General features: G+C 36.0%; 1 protein-coding gene across 2 annotated transcripts in view; it reads right to left on the minus strand.

The window, feature by feature from the left end:
- The window catches only part of RDX (radixin), a 103,363-nt gene that overhangs the window by 44,294 nt on the left and 36,969 nt on the right, over positions 1–22,100 (minus strand). For both annotated transcript variants that reach the window (XM_024570728.4, XM_024570727.4), the window contains exons 6-10: positions 14,904–14,987; positions 14,555–14,701; positions 11,987–12,083; positions 10,965–11,128; positions 2,569–2,699 (exon numbers count right to left, since the gene is read on the minus strand). In XM_024570728.4, coding sequence (XP_024426496.1) covers positions 2,569–2,699; positions 10,965–11,128; positions 11,987–12,083; positions 14,555–14,701; positions 14,904–14,987 — 623 coding nt within the window. The remainder of the gene's footprint in view (positions 1–2,568; positions 2,700–10,964; positions 11,129–11,986; positions 12,084–14,554; positions 14,702–14,903; positions 14,988–22,100) is intronic.

The following is a 22,100-nucleotide window of genomic DNA, read 5'->3' on the forward strand; positions in this document are numbered from 1 at the left end:
AATAAAGCTTAGCTCCTATTTGTAAACAATGTAAACCAGAAGTGGACAAACTCCTGCTACTCACATTAAGTACTACTTTGATCACATCCACATGCTTACTTCCTTCACTGCACTTAAAACTATATAAAATGATCTGTATTCTCTGTTAAGAACAGTACGTAGTGCACACTGTCTAACAAGTATCCAGAATGAAATCACTACACCCCCAACTCTTTCCTGTGGTTTGTGTCTTTGAAGGTGTGAATTCACTTTGTTATTTGTTGGAACAGTAACTGAATGCAAGTCTGGCTGTATTCAAATACAGCCATCAATTTAACTTAAGGATGGTTTAAAAAAATGATAAAGGAAGATAATTAACATTGATACATTATAGAAATGTAAAATGGAAGAACAGTTTTATTAAGTGATTTGTGACTCATTTCAAATTATAACTACTTCAATAAAAATTAAAAAAATAATAAAATGACAATAATAAAATATAGAAAAGTTTCTTCTCAAACAAAAAAATTATAGGTTCATCTACTAAATATCATGACTTAGGTATAGCCAGAGTTACTGCATTTGAATGAGAATTTAGCATAATTTGCAAGACAATCATACAGATTTTAGGACGGCCTGGAAAAAAGCTTTTTACTAGGAAAAAGATTAGATGTCCTTTTTCTAACGATGACTGATTTCAAATTGTTTTGATATGGATGTTCTATGTTCTTTCTTATGTTCTAACTTCCTTATATTCTTTAGTACTTCTTTACTTGAGTAACCTGTGTGTAAATTATTAATATGCTTACTAGACATCCTAAATAAATGAGATTAAAAGATTTAGTAAGTAGCTATTCTCTCAGAAATGGTAGTATATAAATGAAAAAGTTCTGTCATTCAATTTCTTCTTTAAAATCAAACTTTATTATATTAAAATCTTTAACATCATAAATTTAAACTTAAAAAAAAAAAAAACAAACTTTAGTACATTCCAGGATTTCTTTCTCCTTTTACAGCATTCTACCTCTAAAAGTATTGCTTATACTATTCACATGGCACTTAGTACATATTACCTCACTTTATTAATATTTCTGCCACCACGGACTTCACTCCCAGCATGCTATATATTTGTATTCCTAAAATGCAGCACAAAACAGGCATTTCATGAATGTCCACTTTAACTAATGACAAAGGCATCTAAAGTGGCAGAAATAACATCAAGCTGGAATTCAGAAAATAAGTTCTGCCCTTGTATTGGGGCCTGAGAACAAGTCTCTTTGTTACCTCTTAGCTTTGAACTAAATAGTTTCTAGGTCTTTTCTAGCTCTGAGAAGTGATGTTCTTAAATGAGTGAGAATAAAACCCGGGTTTTTTGTTTCTTCCCTTAGAAATTATTTTTTCTAATCCTCTTAGAATTAAAACGATCAACCACTTGCTATATCTTTGTGGATTTATAGCAATCTTTGTGACTCCCTTCCCTACACACCCAATTACAAATTACTCTATCCACTGCTCCAGAGCATCTCCCTACAAAGGAGGCTGGTATTAGGAATGAAAACAAACCTGTATGAGGTTATTATTTAATAAACCTTACATAGAGTAATAAACTTATTCTATTTCCAACAGAACTAATGGCTGGTTCTACTAGTTGTCAAGAAAGCAAGTATTAATTCTAGTTTTATAAATAATAGACTTCATGTTAGCCCCGAGATACTACTGCTTAGGAAGGAGGCAAACATCTTATTTGTTCAATACCTTTTTCCTTTTGTTCTCCCACTATTTGATGTTGGAAAGTAATATATCCTGGAGTTATTTGATATAAAGCACTCTCTCCAAATCTAATGTATCCTTTTTTATACACTGTAGCATTTTGGTTACACACTGCTTAGGAAGTAGATTCTTCGCAACATTTCTCTATGTTGTATAGTTTTTAATATACTGAAATCAAACTTAGAGATTAAGTCCAGAAGAGTCTGTATAGTCAGAATAGCTTGAAAATGCCTTAAGTTATATACATGCTTTAAGGTACTTAAATATCCATAAAGCACTGCATAAATGCTTTTGTTTATATGCCAGAAAGCATTAAAAATGTGTTGTTTATGGAAACGCAAACAAGAGAAATAAATTAACATAGTCATTTACAATATAGAATAAGAGTACACATGAAAATACTTGAAGTAACTAAAGAAAGAGAAAGAACACATAAGCATTGTATAATTGAATGTGTTTTAAACACATTTATCATGTAAGTCCACTAAGTTTAATTTAGCAATTAAATGTAATTATTCTTTGTAAGACAAGTAAGTTTTAATAGTAGTTAAGGAAATACTACTACTTGACAACAGAGCAATGATTTTTTTAACTTTTTTAATTTAATCTTTTTTCCAGTAGTTTTATTGCTTTTATTTTATTATTATTAATTTTTTAATCTTTGTATTTTTATTGTGTTCTTATTGTATTTTTCCCATTACCATTTAGTCCCCTTATACCTCTCTCCCCAGCAATCATCACATTGTTGTCCATGTCCACAAGTCCTTTTTCTTTTTTGCAGAGCAACGATTTTGAATCCAATGTCAAAAAGAAACTTACCTTTCTGGGCTTTCAGTGTCTGTTCTTCAATTTGCCTTAGACGTTCCATTAGTTCTTCCTTTTCCCGTTCTATTCTTTCCTTTTCCTTTTCTGCTATTTCTCTTTTCTTCTTTTCATTCTCTAACTGTGCCCTTAAAAGGAATCGCAATTGTTTTGTTACAAATTAGTAACTAGAAAAATCAACTAAGAAGAAACTACAGGATAAATATTATGTCTTCATTATATCCATCTGTGTTAAAAAATCTTAGCTGAAAATACAGACGTACCCTGTTACATACACATATACTAGATTACAATGTGTTTCTAATTGTGGGGTCACAATAAATATAGTCAAACACTATTTTAAAAACATTAAAAACTTACCCATTTTAGAAAGAACCTTAAAGGACATATTTTAAAAACTGTTAGGAAAGTAAAACTGTTAAATGTATCTCTTGTATGCAAAGTATATTTTAAAATGCAGCCCTGGCTGATGTAGCTCATTGGATTGAGCGCAGGCCTTCGAACCATGGGGTCGCTGGTTTGATTCCCAGTCAGAGCACATGCCTGGACTGTGGGCCAGGTCCCCAGTGGAGGGTGCATGAGAGGTAACCGCACATTGATGTTTTCTATCCCTCTCTTTCTCTCTTCCTTCCCCACTGTCTAAAAATAAATAAAATCTTTAAAAATAATAAAAGAAAAATAAAATGCAGACTTGTGTGGAGGGGAAAAAAGATTTATCACTTGCATACTCAATGACCTTTCACAATTGGAAGTCAGCAAAAAAGGAGTTAATTGCACAGTTGTCATACATACCCAAGAAAATGACTTTAGCTTATCAGGAGCTGAAAGGGAGCAAACAAGGCTGTTTTATTTTAAACAGTAAAATATCCTGGGAGGGCAACAATTTGTAATAATTAGCAATAAATTAATGCAAGTTTAATTTCTAAGGTAGAACCAGTTTATGTTTAGATACAAGATGACAAATCAGTTATATTTCCTTTGACAATTCCATTAGCATGACAGATAAACAGCATTATCTATCTAATTTTGTTTAAAAAAATCACCATGAGAGCTAGGTGGAAAACTGCCTCCATCATTTAGCTGCATCTGCCATGCGCCCAATGAGACTGTTTCTTTTAAATATAGCCAAATGCATCCATCAAACAAGAGCCTACCACGTGTCTGACTCTGTGTTGAAGGCCAGAAGTACAAACATAAATAAGAATTAGATGGGACACTGTGTTAATCATCAGAAATATTACCTACTTAGTAAGTTTAATCAATACTCAATATTGCTATCATCTTAATGGGAATACGTTTTTAGTTAAAAAAAAGAATTATATTTCATTTCTGAAACTTATCTGAATATGTCTAAATACCTCCAAAAAGACATCACTGCCATCTAGTGTCAATTCTAAATGCCAGCTGGGCACAGTCATGTAGTTTCACAACCTCCAGTCTCTGATAAATTCTTCAGCGAAGTTTCATCGAAGTTATTTTCCTTACTCTATAAACCCCAAATTTAAAAATTCCTGAATTCCTAGGTACCTATCTTCCCCCAGTACAGAAAGTTAATCCATCTTGGGACAAACAGAATTATGACACTGTGACGAGTCAGCAAGAGGTAAGACAGGTAACTGATGGTGATCTCCTATGCGCCAAACCAAACATGAAGCTTAGGAATCACTACATCTCTCCAACTAGTTTAATGAATCCTCACAGCATGTAAGATTCTAGGGCCTGAAGCTCATTCATTCAAGGAGAATTGCATCTATGTTCCAGCTCCTACAAGGTACTTTTTCAACAGCAAAAGGAAGAGTCAACCACTAACCTCCCAACCCCTCCAGACTTGGCCTCACTCTGCAGTACATTCACCCCCTTCTCCCTATCCTATTTTGATCTATAGGGTATACACAAGGATGTGCAGACAAAGATGTTTAAGGACTTGTGAGACCTCATCCCTCTAGAAGATAAGAGTGTCACAGAAGCTTAAATAAGTAAGTTTCCCAATTTCTTTAAGCATAAAAAGGGCCTGGTGGCCCCCACAGAGGTTGCTGCCTTTTCTGTATTCTTTAGGAAGCTAAAAATGCAGGCTGTCTCTGAAAGCAAAGCACAGTACTTTTCAAGTACTTGCTAGTATGGCCAAGGGCTACTCTTTTCCATGCTAGGCTGCCAGCAGTCCCAGCATGTTGATTAGCCTCCCCAGCCTCTGCTCAATCACATTCCGTGCTGTTACAGTTCCCTAAGACAGTTACCTTCCTGCCTTCCCCTGAGGCCCTGAGACTCACACCACAAACCAGATCACAAGACCTAACAGCTACAATAATATCCATTAGCTCAGAAGCTGTCAGGTCCAGCTCTGGCACACTTATGGCCCCTTCTGGAGATGGGTGTTGGTTTCATTTAGTCTTTCCCTATTGACATTTCATTTGTTCTTCCTCAAGGATGGAAGCAAGGAGATATGGAAACAGGAAAAAAGACTGAAGGTAACTTGGCCACAAGCAAGTTGGGGGGTGGGAGCAGGGAATTAGCCTTTGTACCAAACAATGGAATAAATGAACAGCAGATACTTGATTATAATACTTAAAACAATATACACAGTACTCTGCTGCACTCTTATGAAGCCTACGTCTCCTATCTTATAAGAAATCTCCAGTGACTACAGCCATCACCAACTAACACTCTGTTCAATGAAAACAAATGCCTTTGGCTCACCACATCTGTTAGTTATACCTAGTTCCACAGGTTGGTCTTACCTCCCTCATGAAACTGAAGAGCCTGCTTCTTCCCTAAACAATGTTCAATTGTGAGGACCAACCTGGTATATTCAATGGCCCCTAGGCAAGCCATGAATATTCTTATCTCTACATGTTTACTTATATTGGCTTCCTCTTCTGAAAATATCTTCCCCCTCTCTAACTCTCAAGCCTATTTCTAACTTTAAAGCTCTAGTAAACTCCCACTTTCCCCATGAGGCTTCTTGTATAATGATGTAAATCTAAACCATAGATGTAAATATTTTTGTTTAGAGTTTGAGTTTGGAAACACTCATTTGATCAACTTGTGCTATTTCAAGAATGCAAATAACATTAGTAAGCTATCAATTCTCTCTATTAACATACCAAAAAATTTTTTTAAAGATTTTATTTCTTTTTAGAGAGGGAAAGGGAGGGAAAAAGAGAGGAGAGAAATATCAACGTGTGGTTGCCTCTCACTTGGCCCCCACTGGGGACCTGGCCCGCAACCCAGGCATGTGCCCTGACTGGGAATCGAATCGGCAACCCTTTGGTTCGTAGCCCACTCTCAATCTACTGGGCTACACCAGTCAGGGCACAAAAACAAAACAAAACAAAAAAAGTTTAGAATACCTTACTTTCTAAAGACTATCATATGGACCCAATTACATTTTTCTTAAGATAAAAAAACTAGTATGTATAACTTCTATTCAGACTACATATTAATAATATTAAGATTATAATAGCTACTATTTATTAAATGTTTATATACCTCTGTCAAAATTTCTCACAAAAACCCTTAAAGGTGGGACTATTATTTTCATATTAAGGGTAAGAGGACAGTGGCTCAGAAGTTTTTTTCAACAAGTATTAGAAGAGGATTGAAACCCAGATTTATCTAGTTCCAAAGCCTATGTTCTTTGTATGACACCAGCTGTGTCCTATTGATACAGGCAGCCACCCATGACACAAAACATCCCATAGCTAACCTACAAATGGGGCGTGAGCATCTGAATTTGAATTGTAAACTTGAGGCTCTTAGTTTTTAAATTTGGTAACAATTTTAGCCATACGAAAAATGTTCAGAATTATAGAATAAACCAGCATCAATATGGATGCAAATAACTTCAGAGCACAGACTAGAGAGATCAATAACCCATGGTACTAGGTTATATATAACTAATATATAACACCATTTTCACTGTGAAAAAAACCCAAAGTTGTAAGAGTTATGAGGAAAGAATAAGATCATGTATACTGAGGTATTGTAAGGGAAGAGGCTTCCCCTAGTTGCAACCTAGAGGCAACCACCTAGTTGCTGCGCCTTCCCAACTACTGTTGTTGCCCAAGAGAGTCCAGCAGCACAGGCAGCATACCTCTGAGCATTCCCCCAAGTATGTCTGCTGGCTGCTTTGCCAATGGCCTTGACTAAAACTATTTCCACATACACAGCTGTCATTTCTCTCTCTCTGACCTGTAAAGCAGGGAATAAATGAAGACTTGGCATGCCATTTCTGACACCTGCCAAATCCCTATGTTGCTACATAAAACATCCTCTAGGCATTCAAATGAATAAAAGTTACTGAATTCCTGCAGTAGACAATGCTTGCTAATGAAAGGCTATATATAACATTTATCTAAGATAGGAACCACAGGATTCTTATTGTTGTGAAAAAAATACTTAGAAGTCTTCCATTTTCATCTAGGCCTTAAAGTAACTAAAATACAGCACCACCACCAAATGGTACTTGTTAATGATACTACATATACTAAAAACCACATAGCACGCCTCTCTATGCTTGAGAAATAAAGAACATGGAGACAAATACATTTAAGAATATAAGTAACATATCAACATTATAAACAAGCAGAACAGTTAGGACATTACTGAGTGATGAGGATTTGAAAATAGAGTCAGGTCTCTGTATCTGTGGGTTCCTCATCCATGGATTTAAACAACTGTGAATTAAAATATTTGAAAAATAGTTATGTTGTTGCTGATGTGCATTGTGTAGGTAGGCCTATACTGGTTCTGTCTGTGCTGAAAATGTACAGACTGTTTTTGGTAATTGTTCCCTTAAACAATACAGTATTACAACATTTACACAGCATTTACATTGTATTAGGTATTATAAGTAATCTAGAGATGGTTTAAAGTATAGGGGAGGATATACAGAGGTCACATGCAAATACTACACCATTTTATATAAAGGACTTGGGTATCCGTGAGGGTCCCAGACTCATGACCTACAAAGGCTGACTATAATTTCTGAATATATAGAAAGTAAAGCCCAGTAAAGAACTATTTTTAAAACCATACAATACTAGAACCGCAATGTGATCCTAAGCCACATGAGAGCAGTAAAAAATGACAGAGCCCAGTCAAAGCAACAAACCAACTTAGTATCTTTAATGGTGGGTTAGGAATTACTGGGATGTTTCATGCCTATATAAAAAATGTTTTGTAATACAGTAAACTTTTCTAAGGCAGATAAATTGAGGGAAGCAATCTGAATTAATAAAAGACCTGAATTACACAGAACATTTAAGAAAAAATACGTCATTAAATACAAAAACTAAAAGCAGAGGTAGCAAAATTGTATTTAGCAGAGGGCCTATTTATTAGATTCAAATTATATAATTTCCAATATGTTTGAAATATATAAATTTACATATATTTAGGGCTCCTCAATATTGTTTTCTGTAGGAGCTATTCTATTTCTTAAATTATCATGCTACTCTACAAAGATTTCTTCAATAAAGGTTAACTGCAGTTTGGTGTCTAAATTTTTTCAAATAAAGCACAAAGTTTAAATTAATCTAGTATCAGATTTGAGGATTTTGTTGCCCAACCCAGTAATCTGATTCCAGAGCTGACAAGAATTTTAACCAATCTTTCCACTTCAAAAACTCTCAATTTTATATAGGTTTTTTTTGGGGGGGGGATTTTATTTTATTTTATTATTTTTTAAATATATTTATTGATTATGCAATTACAGTTGTCCCATTCCCCCCCCCCACTCCACTCCATCCTGCCCACACCCTCCCTCCCACATTCCCCCCCTATAGTTCATGTCCATGGGTCATACTTATAAGTTCTTTGGCTTCTACATTTCCTACACTATTCTTACCCTCCCCCTGTATATTTTCCACCTATCATCTATGCTACTTATTCTCTGTACCTCCCCCCCTCCCCCTCCTACTCCCCTATTGACAACCCTCCATGTGCTCTCCATCTCTATGGTTCTGTTCCTGTTCTAGTTGTTTGCCTAATTTGCTCTTGTTTTTGTTTTAGGTGTGGTCGTTAATAACTGTGAGTTTGCTGTCATTTTTACTGTTCATATTTTTTTATCTTCTTTTTCTTAGGTAACTCCCTTTAACATTTCATATAATAAGGGCTTGGTGATGATGAACTTCTTTAACTTGACCTTATCTGAGAAGCACTTTATCTTCCCTTCCATTCTAAATGATAGCTTTGCTGGATACAGTAATCTTGGATGTAGGTCCTTGCCTTTCATGACTTGGAATACTTCTTGCCAGCCCCTTCTTGCCTGTAAGGTCTCTTTGGAGAAATCAGCTGACAGTCTTATGGGAACTCCTTTGTAGGTAACTGTGTCCTTTTCTCTTGCAGCTTCTAAAATTCTCTCCTTCTGTTTCATCTTGGGTAATGTAATGATGATGTGCCTTGGTGCGTTCCTCCTTGGGTCCAGCTTCTTTGGGACTCTCTGAGCTTCCTGGACTTCCTGGAAGTCTATTTCCTTTGCCAGATCAGGGAAGTTCTCCTCCATTATTTGTTCAAATAGGTTTTCAATTTTTTGTTCTTCCTCTTCTCCTTCTGGCACCCCTATAATTCGGATGTTGGAACGTTTCAAGATGTCCTGGAGGTTCCTAAGCCTCTCCTCATCTTTCTGAATTCTTGTTTCTTCATTCTTTTCTGGTTGGATGTTTCTTTCTTCCTTCTGGTCCACACCATTGATTTGAGTCCCAGTTTCCTTCACATCACTATTGGTTCCCTGTACATCTTCCTTTGTTTCTGTTAGCATAGGCTTCATTTTTTCATCTGGTTTTCGAACAGATTCAACCAATTCTGTGAGCACCTTGATAACCAGTGTTTTGAACTGTGCATCCGATAGGTTGGCTATCTCTTCCTCGCTTAGTTGTATTTTTTCTGGAGCTTTGAAGTGTTCTGTCATTTGGGCCATATTTTTTTTTGTCTTGGCGTGTCTGTTACTTTAAGGGGCGGAGCCTTAGGTGTTCACCGGTGCGGGGTAAGGCTGGTAGTTGAGCTGTGATGCTGTAAGTGGGGGGGGGCCGAGAGGGAGCAATAGAGCCCGCTTCACCCTCCCCTGGATTTCAGTCTTTCACTCCGCTACCCACAATCAAACTGGGCCCCTCTGGTGCTGGTTCCTGAGTGGGTGAACTTGTGCACACTCTAGGCCCCTGTGGGTCTCTCCAACGACCTCTCCTGTGAGGCTGGGAGTCTCTCCTGCTGCCGCCCCAACCCCCACGGGCATTTTTGAGGTTTGAGGCTTTATTTCCCCGCGCTGGAGCCCTAGGTTGTGAGGTCTGCTTTGCTCCCCACAACCAGTTTGTCCAGTTTATCTGTGCGTTAATGTGGGGCCGCGGGGTGCTACCCGCTGCTCTGCCTGCCCCGTTCTCCGCCACTCTGAGTCTGGCCCTCTCGGTTTATCTGCGCGAATATGGGGCCGCAGGGTCTGCTAGTGGTCAGACTACCTGCCCCGTTTGTCCCACATTCCGCCCGTATCGGTTGGCAGTGGTAACACGAGTCCTCTCCACCCCGGTGCCCGTCTCCGCCCCTCCTACCGGTCTGGATGAATGTTTCTTTTTTATTTCCTTGGTGTCGGACTTCCTTGCTGTTCGATTCTCTGTCAGTTCTGGTTGTGCGAGGAGGCGCAGTGTGCCTACCTACGCCGCCATCTTGGTTCTCCTCAATTTTATATAGTTAACAGTATCTTTTTTTGAAAGTCTAAGTGAATGATGGCAAAAAACATCAGTGTTGTTGTCAGGGAGAACTGGTGTTACTGTGCTCTGTACAATGACTTTTTGAGTTTCAATGCCCATGGCACTGTTTCAAAGAAAAACATTCAGCATATTCTTGTCCAAAGTCACGCGCAAAACAAACTTGAAAATTTCATACTACATCCAAACCAATGTCTGTCGGTGAGATGCAAGCATAATAAAAGGAAAGCATACCTATGAAATCATGAAAAGCTATTTACTCAGAAATATGTCAGATATCTAACTTGAAAACTATACATACTCATTTTATAAAGGATAGTGATAATACTGTCATTCAATTTTAATACAATGAATAGTGTAAACTGTAAATTCTGAGTACGTTAGAGAAACTGTACATTCTTAAATTTTATTTTTATTTATGTTTTTATTTTTATCCTCACCCGAGGACGTGCTTACTGATTTTAGACAGGGAAAGAAAGATCAATGTGAGAAACACGGATCAGTTTCCTCTCTCACACACGCCCCAAATAGAGATCGAACCCGCAACCTAGGCATGTGTCCTAAGTGGGAATTGAACCCACGACCTTTCAGTTTATAAGACACTCCAACCAAATGAGTCCCACTGGCTAGGGCTATCACTGTTAAATTTTAAGTAGCCTACTTCTATCAATCAAGGATGAAAGGCTGTAAATTCCATACCTTTCCAACTGCTTCTGATGTTTCTCCTCTCTAGCCTGAGCCTTCATCTGTTGTACTTCAATAGTATCAGGCTTCCTTCTTCGCATGTACAGTTCATGGTTTCCCATACATAAAGCCAAAATCCGCTTATTGATTCTCAGACGAGGTGCATAAAAAACAAAATCCTAAACATAAAGTATTCTGAATTTAAAATCTTCCTTGAAGGGTAGTCTCTCTTACATTCATCTGTACTAAATTTCAATGTGTGGTATGAATTCTAATGTCACATTACATACAGTTTAGAAATCATAAGATTTCCTAATGACTGATGAGTATACCATACTTGCACATAACTGTTTCCTCACCGTTTCATTCTCCACCAGTTTTGTGGGGAGGCTAATAATCTTATACTCTCAACACAGTAAATGTCATTTATTATGTTTTGTTCTCCAAAGTAACTATTAGCATCTGTTCCTCCACATCAGGAGGGTTTTTTGTTTGTTTTACCTTTTGCCATATTTATCTCAAAATTGGTCTTTGTTCAAGGCTGTCAAGTTTTTAAACCTAGAATTGTTTTCCTCATCTTTTTGCCTTTTCAGTAACTAACAGCATACAACAGTACGCTTGACACTAGATGAATCAAAGGATCTATTTCAATATAAAGATTTAATGCTTTAAGTTACAAAAATACAACATTCATGATTCAAAACTCTATACAGAGAATACAGAACAGAGCTCCCTTTGCTACATTCTAGACACTAACAAGCTTTTTAAAATTGCCTCAGGAATGGTGATAATTTTCAATCACTTCCTAATACCTTAAGTTTCAATTAAAATAAAATTCTAATATTTACATGTTGTAGTAAGATTGAAACTTCATATTTTTAATAACATTTATTATCTTATCACTAGGAAAGTTAAACTATAGAAAAAGAATATTTCTCAGGACCAATTCAATAAATGAACAATGTCATTCTTCAAGTAATACCATAGTAAAGTAGCAGAAATTTAAAATACATAAAACATTTTTAAAGTTTACTTACAGGCGCCTTTTTGTCGATTGGCTTTATAACAAATTTTTTGTCATTAAATGAAATATTTCTGATTTCGCTCCAGGGAAAACCAATTTTAGGTGTTAACCTTAAAAAAAATAAGAGACACAGAGCATTTCTGTAGTTAGAAGCATGAAACAATGGACAAAATTTGTATCAACTTTTTGGGGCCAATTTAGTTGAATGACCAGAGTTCCAGATTTTCAAAATATATTAACTTACTCATAATATACTGTTGACATTATCTTTTAAGGGAGAATCTGATCAATTAAATCACAAAAAACACCCATGGCTGGTGTGGCTCTGTGGACGGAGCACTGGCCTGCAAACCAAACGGTTGCTGCTTTGATCCCTGATCAGGGCACAAGCCTAGGTTGTGGGCCAGTTTCCCAGTTGGGGGTGGGCAGGTTTATGTTTCTCTCACACATGGATGTTTCTCTCCCTCTCTTTCTCCCTACCTTCCCTCTCTCCAAAAATAAATAAATAAATTTTAAAATCACATAAAACAAAGACTATCCCCAAAATTTCATAAATGTGTCACAAACCTTGATTTCCCTATTAGGCTTTCTTTGCACAAGCTCTATCTAGACTCAAGCTACTACAACTATTAAGTTTAAGTATGTTTAAGAAGGGGGAAAAAAGACAGGTTTTATAACTTTTCATGTGAATTATGAACCTGTCACTAAAAATTATTTCCTTCCTGTTTAATATTAAAATGTTTGCATTCTTTATGAATATACTAGAAACACTACATTTTCAGTATACTTTAATAGGCTTAATTTTATGGTAAGTGACTTACATCTCCCACAGAAAATTTTAAACACTCATATATACAAGTGTTTGGATAAACAGAATGGAAATTCTGACTCTGTGACTATAAAACCGTTGTTCCCATTTATCACCCCAAACACAAAGATTTAGGAAATCAGACTGGAACAAGTAATTTTGTTTTTGCTTGTCATATATTTCACTGTTTCGGACTGCCCATCAAATGTGTCACTGCTATCCAACAAGAGCATAAATGACTGTGACGCCTATATTGGCCAAAGCTATTTAGACAGCATTCTGGTAATAGAGTATGAATTTCTACCTATTTATAGTCCTTTTAATTCTTAAGCAGACTGACTGCAGTCCATCAAATAATTTTCTCTACAAAAAACATTTTTTACTCAATATGCATGCACCATGCTGTCCTTTATAATGGCCACCAAGATATGTCACAGTTACCTACTGAAAAGGGCGGCCTGTAACATTTTTAAGGTAATATACTACATTTAGATGTTACTTATAAAAATTCTAAAGAATTTCCTCATACAATTCTCACAACAATCTTGTGAGGTGAGTCTGGCAGTTTCAAATTTCACAGAGTTAATAACTTGACCAGGGTCACGAAAGTAATTAGTAGAAGAGCTGGTAAAAGAACCTAACTAACCTTTTAAAGTTGTACCCTATTTTGTGTTTTTTTTAAATTTAAAAATATAAGTAACAGATAAATACATTCTCAATATGAAATGAAATTGAACTATTACAGAAAAGACCAAAGAACCCATTGCCCACAATCCCTAGTCCCTCCCTCCTGTCCTGAGCTAACCCCCTTTCATATTCCCCATCTTTATCTTTATCGACATATATAACAAATACTCTAATAAAAATTAGTTCAATAACTTTTCAAAGAAAAAAAGAATATTTGGTTTATAATAGTCTTAAAGTTATTTTTGCTTTTCAAAAATTTTCCCTTCTGAATAATATAGCATTTTGACTTGCTTTGTAATATAAATGAAAAAATATGTATCAAAGTAAAATAAGTAAAATGCTGTCTTTTGGAATCATCATGTATATATATGCTTAGAAATGTATGTTTTATTAGATACCTGTAATAATGAAACCAAAAATTTGGAGCCAACCCAGAATGAAGAGAAATGCCTTTGGAGAAGGTGCCATAGGCACAGACTTGGATGCTGATGTGGTATGGTAAATAAATTAAAGCAAGTTATAATGCAGTTGTAACTATTATTCCTAAAAAGTGCTGAAAGAGCCTGATGTACTTTATATTAAATATAAAAATACCTGGTCAATTTCAAAATAAAATTACACTGTTCACAGTCTTTAATACAGGAATATTCTGCTTTACAAATGTCCAAAAATATTCAAAACAATTCGTATAAATATCAAACCAAAAAGTGTTACAAACACAATAAATCACACATTTTAATTTCATTGTCTCACTGCTCCTGATTTCTTACATATATTAATTTCAGTTTCAACCTGTATGCCAGGCATAACATTTAAGGAATTATTCTTCACCTATTGAGGAAATACATTTAAATTAAGTTACTAGACATAACTCACAAGAGATCAGGAAGCATACTTCAAATAAAAGTGGATTCACCCATTTTGATAAATACACTGAGAAGTAAACTGAAATCACAGGATGTTGAGAAAATGAAAATATGATATCTGAAAGCTTATGTGGCATACACGAATCTTTTAATTTGGAAAAATAAAGCAATAAGGGTAATCAAGCCAACTGATTAGTGACTAGGTTCACTATTTACTTACTTGTCATCATGCTCATAAATATTCAGACCCAAAGCGTCAACACCTAGCCACAATTCAGTTCCTTTCTTATTTTTTATTTCAAAATAGTTGACTCCATACATTTCTAGATCTTGTGCAATCTTCAGGTATTCCATCATAGAATCTTCCCTGTTGAAATAAAGTTTATTGTAACATATTTAAGTAAGAGTACCTCGTATGAAACAAATTACAAAAATACTTTGAATTAAAATGTAGGGTTTTATTTGTATAAGTCAAATGATCTTTGGAGGGGTAACCTGATGTAATAATCAATGTTATAAAATAAAAATACTTTAATTTGAGGAAAATACGAAGAAAGCCATCCACACACCTTAGCATTCCTCTATGTTCTTCATGCCAGTTCTGTATTCTTTCTTCCCACTGCTCCTTTGTCAATTTGTGTTGTTCCAAAACACTAGAAGGGGAAAAAAAATCTATAAAAATGTCTCTCTCATTGAAGATCAATATTCTTTTAAAAGTCTAGAATCAACCCTGACTGTGGTAGTTGTCATACAGATCTATACACAATAAAACAGCACAGAATAAATTCACACATACACACACAACTGCATGCAGAACTGATACATCTAAATAAGGTAGGTGCATTGTATCAATGGTCATATTTTCACTGTGATACTGTACTGAAGTTACGTGAAATGTTACCATTAAAGAAGGCTGGGAGAAGGTACATAGATCTATCTATTATTTTACAATTGGACATGAATCTACCATTATCTCAAAATAGGATCCTGAAATTATTTTAAATAATACATTTAAAATAGTTATTATACAAAGAGTTTATAAGAATTCAACTGTTTTGAGTAAAATATTGGACAAAAAGGGAAAAATGACTCATTATTAATAGAAAAATCACAGAACAGATTGAAAGTCAGAATTCTTAGGTTTTAATTGTTTTACTGTATTTTTCTGCTAAATTTAGGTTTATTTTCTATTGGTTATACTTTATATAAAAGTGACAAGTCATACTTTTTTTCACTACCCATGCCCCCCAAATAACTTTTCATTAGTTTCTTTTGCATCTTCCAGTGTTTCTTATGCAAATTTAAAAACACACAAACTGTATTTTCTTTTACTAATATTTTAATACCAAATCAGCAGATTCAACATGCATATACTTTACCTACTATGCATGCTACAGAGTATGTACTTCTATTCTCTTTGGGTCATATAATATTTTCCTTAGTGGTGAATCCTCAGATCCTACTTTACTGATAGCAAAAGATGCTGTGTTAAAATATTGTTTTGCTATATAAAAATTTTACGTGAAACCCAGGATTTTCTTGGCAATATAAAAATAAATCTTAGGATGCAATCCTCCCTTGGACAAGTTACTTTTTAGAGTGGATTCCTTAACGGAGTTTCAGAGAGACCATTATGTTCTTATTACAAACTGCTCCTTTCTCTCTGTAGCCTCTTTTAAGCCCTTGTTTTTGGGGAAAGGAGTTTTGTCTTCTTCCTTAGAGCACTGAAGTTTCCACATCTTTCTTGTTTTTAATCGTTCCTCTTGCTCTTAGCCTGTGCTCACCAGCAGGAATGCAATCAGCCTTGAAGGCACAATCAATTCAGCCAACTGCTTGTATCAGGAGGTTAACTAAATCTGAAGGTATGGGTTAATTAAATTGGATGCCACCAGGGTTTCTGCTATAGTTTTTTATATCCTGTATTTCAAATATCATTTGTTTGCATTTTGCATAATGTACTTGTATTATTAAATTTGCATGACTGATTTGCAGGTATGCAAAACTTCCTACACTCTTTTTCTTCGGTCCAGAGCCAAAAAGCCCTTCTTTACACCTAAGGCCAATCCATCCAACTTGACTTTAAGTCTATCTGGGCCTTTAAGTGACTTTTTTCTCCACTTCCTTAGGATCTTCACTCCATCCTTTATGGCAGGGGACATATTTATTGTTCTCTGCTCATGTATGTTATCGTCTCTACCTATTTGTGTTACAGAGGGCAAAGACCACATCTGTACTGCTCACCACTAAATGCCCACAGTCAGTCCGAAAGAGTACTCAAAAATTTGTAAAGTAAATAAAGGAAATTCAAAATCAATTATTTCCCTTCTCTTACAGAACATGTCTATAAACCCATGCTTCCCTATTCCTAGTTTTTTTCTTCTCCTAAACAGCAAACTTTTTTTGAGAACTGTCCATATTCACTATCCTCCATTTCCATACATCACATCCACTGCCCAAGGTCAACCACAATCTGACTTCAATCCCCAACACTCTACTGAAACTGCTCTAAGGGTCACTTCCAATCTCATTGTTAATCCCAACAGACACATCAGGTAGCCTCATATTCAACCTTTTGTACTACCTGACACTGCTGACCATTCTCTCCTTATTCTTTTACCTTGTCTTCCATGATATAACACTCCCCTGTATTAATCTCAATATACTTTACAGGAGCCTTTCCCTCTGTACTTAAAAGTAAAGTATTTTACTATCCCAGGCCTTTTTCTTACTCTCTGTGTACTTTTAGGTCCATCTGTTTCATTCCCATCTATTTGCTAATTACTCCCAAACTGTATCAGAGCTCAAACTGCTCTCCAAGATCTGAACCCACAACAACAAATGAATACTCGCACTCTCTCTTGGTTATACTGCAAACACTTCAGACTCAGTAGGTTCAAAACTGAAATCTACCTCCTGCAAAATGTATTCTTTCCCCCCACATCTTGGCAAGAAGGTATTACCAACCACCCAGATGCCCAAGCCAGAAACCTGGAATATAAAAATTTACGTGTATCAAGCTCTTTTTAAAGAAAGATACTATCTGGTGTAGCTGATTATCTGGATCACCAGAAAGCTAAACTCTACTTTGGGAGAAGAGACTGCTTATCGGGGTTTTTCAATATAAGAATTAAAAGCATCCACCCAGCATCCAAGATAGGCAGAGGAGTAAGTGAAAGCTACACCCACCTCCTGTCATGACCAACCTGAACTTACAACTAAGTTATATAGAAATCATCTTGAATAACCAACACTAGCTGGACAGAACCCTTATAACCAAAGACAGACAGAAGAAAACACTTCACCACAATGTGACTGGTAGGAGTGCGGAGGAGACGCGAGAAGGTTGGCTGGGCTCCAAAGGGGGCAGCTGAAGTGCCAGAGGAATATTTCAGCAGCAGGGATGATCCCCCCTGAGAAGTGTGGGGTATAAACCCCACATTGGGCTCCCTAGCCTACAGCACCAGAGATAGAAAGGAACCCAGATAACATCCAGCTGTGGAAACCAGTAGATGTTCTGTTGGCCACGGAAAGACTGCTGAGACGTACAGAGCCTTTTAAAGGGCCAAAGCACATAATTTCATTTGCAGCCACTTATCTTGGGTGCCAGCAAAGGGTGGGCAGAGTAAACTAGAGACACTTGAGAAGAATCTGAGGTCAGTGGCTTTGGGAAGAGAACTGAGGGAACAGCCACCACGATCCACACAGTGAGCCTTCCCCCACACTGCAGAAGCCATATCCCTTAGACAGAGCACTACTCTCTGAAGGGCATCAGCCTGAGGGGAAGCAATGGCAACCTCCCCCATCCCCAGGAATTATTCTGCACCACCCTGAGGAGCTTAAGCCTGAATGCTGATTACAGACTGATTAGATTAACAGCTCATCAGTTTAATGGCTGATTAGTTAACATCTAAGAAAATACAAAACAGCCAAAATGGGAAGACAAAGAAATAGACCCCAAATGAAAGAACAAGAGAATTTTCTAGAAGAACTAGATGAAATGGAAGTAAGCAATTCATCAGAGAAAGAGTTTAGAGTAATGATTATAAGGATACTCAATAGCATTTAAAAAGACATAGAAACCACAAAAAGTATCAGTCAGATATAAAGAATGAAATATCTAAGATAAATAATACACTGGAAGGAATAAATAGTAGGTTAGATAAGGCAGAGGACTGAACCAGTGTTTTGGAAGACAAGGTAGAAAAAAAAACAGGCAGAGAAGCAAAATGAAAAAAGAATTTAATAAAATGAGGAGAGCTTAAGAAACATTTTGGATAACAAAAAGTGTAACAACATCTGCATCATGGGAATACAAGAAGGAGAAGAGAGTGAGCAAGGGATTGAGAATCTATCTGAAGAAATAATAACCAACAACTTCCATAATCTGGTGAAGGAAAAAGTCACACAAGTCCATGAAGCTCAGAGAGTCTCAAACAAGTTGGACCCAAAGAGGCTTACACCAATATACATCATAATTAAAATTACAAGGCTTAAAGATAGGGAGAGAATCCTAAGAGCCCCAAGAGAAAAGCAGGTAATTACCTACAAGAGAGTACCAATAGGACTGTCATCTGATTACTTATCAGAAACATTTCCTGACAGAAGGGAGTGGTGTGAAATATTCAAGGTGATGAAAAACAAGGACCTACAACCAAGGCTACTTTACCCAGCAAGGCTATCATTTCAAATTTAAGGAGAAATAAGGAGCTTCCCACACAAGAAAAAGCTAAAAGAATTTGTTAACCCCAAACCCATACTGCAACAAATGTTATAGGGCTTGCTTTAAGAAGATGACGACAAAAAAGAAAAAGGAGGGAAAAAAAAAACACCAGAGGAAAACAGTTAACAATAAAATGGCACTAGACAGATAGATAGATGATCTATCAATAATCACTTTAAATGTAAAAGGCTTAAATGTTCCAATCAAAAGACAGAGGGTACCTAAATGGATAAGAAAACAAGATCCATATATTTGCTGCCTCCAAGAGACCCATCTCAGATCAAAAGATACACACAGACTAAAAATAAAGGGTTGAAAAAAGGTATTTCATGAAAACTGAAAAGAAATAAGAAAGCTGGAGTACCAGTACTTATACTTAACAAAATAGACTTTAAAACCAGGGTTATAGTAAGAGACAAAGAAGGATACTACATAATGATAAAGGGAACAATCCAACAAGAGGATATAACCCTAGTAAACATTTATGCACCCAACACAGGAGCACCTAAATATGTAAAGCGAATCTTGATGAACATAAAGGGAGAGATTGATAGAAATATAGTCATAGTTGAGGATTTTAACACCCCACTGATTTCAATGGATAGATCTTCCAGGAAGAAAATCAGCAAGGAGACAGCAGCCTTAAATGATACACTAGATCAAATGGATTTAACTGACTATCTTCAGAGCATTTCACTCCAAAGCACCAGAATATACATACTTTTCAAATGCACGTGGAATGTTTCCTAGGATAGGCCACATACTAGGACACAAAAAGAGTCTCAATAAATTTAAGAAGACTGAAATCATATCAAGCACCTTCTCTGACCACAATGCTCTAAAACTAGAAATTATCCACAACAAGAACACTGAAAAACACAAACACAGGGAAACTAAATAACATGTTATTAAACAATGAATGGGTCAACAATAAGATTAAGGAGAAAATCGAAAAATACCTTGAAACAAATAAAAATAAGGACACACAATCCACAATCTGTGAGACACAGGGAAAGCAATCCTGAGGGAAATTCATTGCATTTTAGGCCTATCTCCAAAATCATGAAAAAGCTCAAATAAACCATCTAATTTCACAGTTAAAGGAACTTGAAAAGGAACAAACAAAGCCCAATGTGAATAGAAGGAAGGAAATAATTAAGATCAGCGCAGAAATGAAATATTCTTTAAAAATGATACAAAAGTTCAATGAACCCAAGATCAGGTTCTTTGAAAAGATAAACAAGATTGACAAACCTTGAACCAGATTCATCAAGAAAAAAAAGAGAAAGGATCCAAATAAATAAAATCAGAAATGAAAGAGGAGAAATAACAACTGACGCCAAAAAATACAAAGGACAGTGAGAAAGTATTATGAACAACTATATGCCACAAACTGGACACCCTGGACAAAATGGATAAATTTCTAGAAACATACAATCATCCAAAAAATAAATCAGGAAGAATCAGGGAATCTGAATACACAGATTACATCTAATGAAATGGAAGCAGTCATCAAAAAACTGCCAACAAACCACAGTACTTGACCAGATGGCTTTACAGGTAAATTCCACCAAACATTCCGAGAAGAACTAACATCTCTCCTCTAACTATTTCATAAAATCCAAAAGGAAAGAAGACTCCCAAATTCATTTTATGAGGCCAGCATTGTCCTAATTCCAAAACTAGATAAAGACACTACAAAGGAAGAAAATTATAGGCCAATATCACTGAAGATCATAGATTCTAAAATCCTCAACAGATAATTAGCAAGCCAAATAAAGAAATAGGTCAAAAAGATCCTACACCATGATCAAGTGGGATTTATTCAGGAATGCAAGGTTGGTACTACATTCACAAATCAATAAACGTAATTCACCACATAAACAAAAGGAAGGGTAAAATCACATGATTATATCAATAGATGCAGAGAAAGCTTTTGATAAAATCCAGCACCCACTTATGATAAAGACTCTTAGCAAGTGGGAATAGAGGGAGCATAGCTCAACATAATAAAGGCCATATATGACAAACCCACTGCCAGCATCATACTCAACGGGCAAAAACTACAACAATTCCTCCTAAGATGAGCAACAAGACAGGGATGTCCACTTTCACTTTTCTTACTCAACATAGTACTGGAAATTCTAGCCACACCAATTAGACAAGAAGAAATAAAAGGCATCCAGATTGGAAAGAAGTAAAGACTGTCTCTATTTGCAGATAACATGATACTGTACATACAGAACCCCAAAGATTCCACCAAGGAACTGCTAGAACTGATAAACAAATTCAGCAAAGTAATAGGATACAAAATTGATATTCAGGAATCAGTTGCATTTTTATATGCCAGTAAATAACTAACAGAAAGGGAAATTAAGAAAACAATACCATTCACAACTGCTTGAAAAAGAATAAAATACCTAAGAATAAACCTACCCAACAATGTAAAAGACCTATACTCAGAAAATTATAAGACACTGAAGAAGGAAATTGAAGAAACAAGTAGATGGAAACACATACCGTGCTCATGGACAGGATGAAATAACATCATTAAAATGTCCATACTACCCAAAGCAATCTATAGCTTCAATGCAATATCTATCAAGATTCCAATGATATATTTCACAGAACTAGAACAAATATTTCAAAAATTTATGAACCTCAAAAGGCCCCACATAGCAACAGCAGATCCTGAAAAAGAAAACAAAGTTGGAGGAATCATGTTACCTAATATCAAACTATACTACAAGGCCACAGTTATTAAAACAGCCTGGTACCAACATAAAAACAGACACATAGATCAATGGACCAGAACAGAAAGCCCAGAAATAAACCCACACCTTCAGAGTCAATTAATATTCGAGAGAGGAAGCAAGCACATACAATGGGCTAAAGATAGTTTAGTCAATAAATAGTGCTGGGAAAACTGGACAGATAAATGCACAAAAATGAAACTAACCAGCCTCTTACACCACAAACAAGAATAAATTCAAAATGGATCAAAGACTTAAATGTCAGACCTGAGAACATAAAAATCACAGAGAAA

The sequence above is a fragment of the Desmodus rotundus genome, chromosome 5 (genome assembly GCF_022682495.2).
Source record: "Desmodus rotundus isolate HL8 chromosome 5, HLdesRot8A.1, whole genome shotgun sequence".
Classification (NCBI taxonomy): Eukaryota; Metazoa; Chordata; class Mammalia; order Chiroptera; family Phyllostomidae; genus Desmodus; species Desmodus rotundus.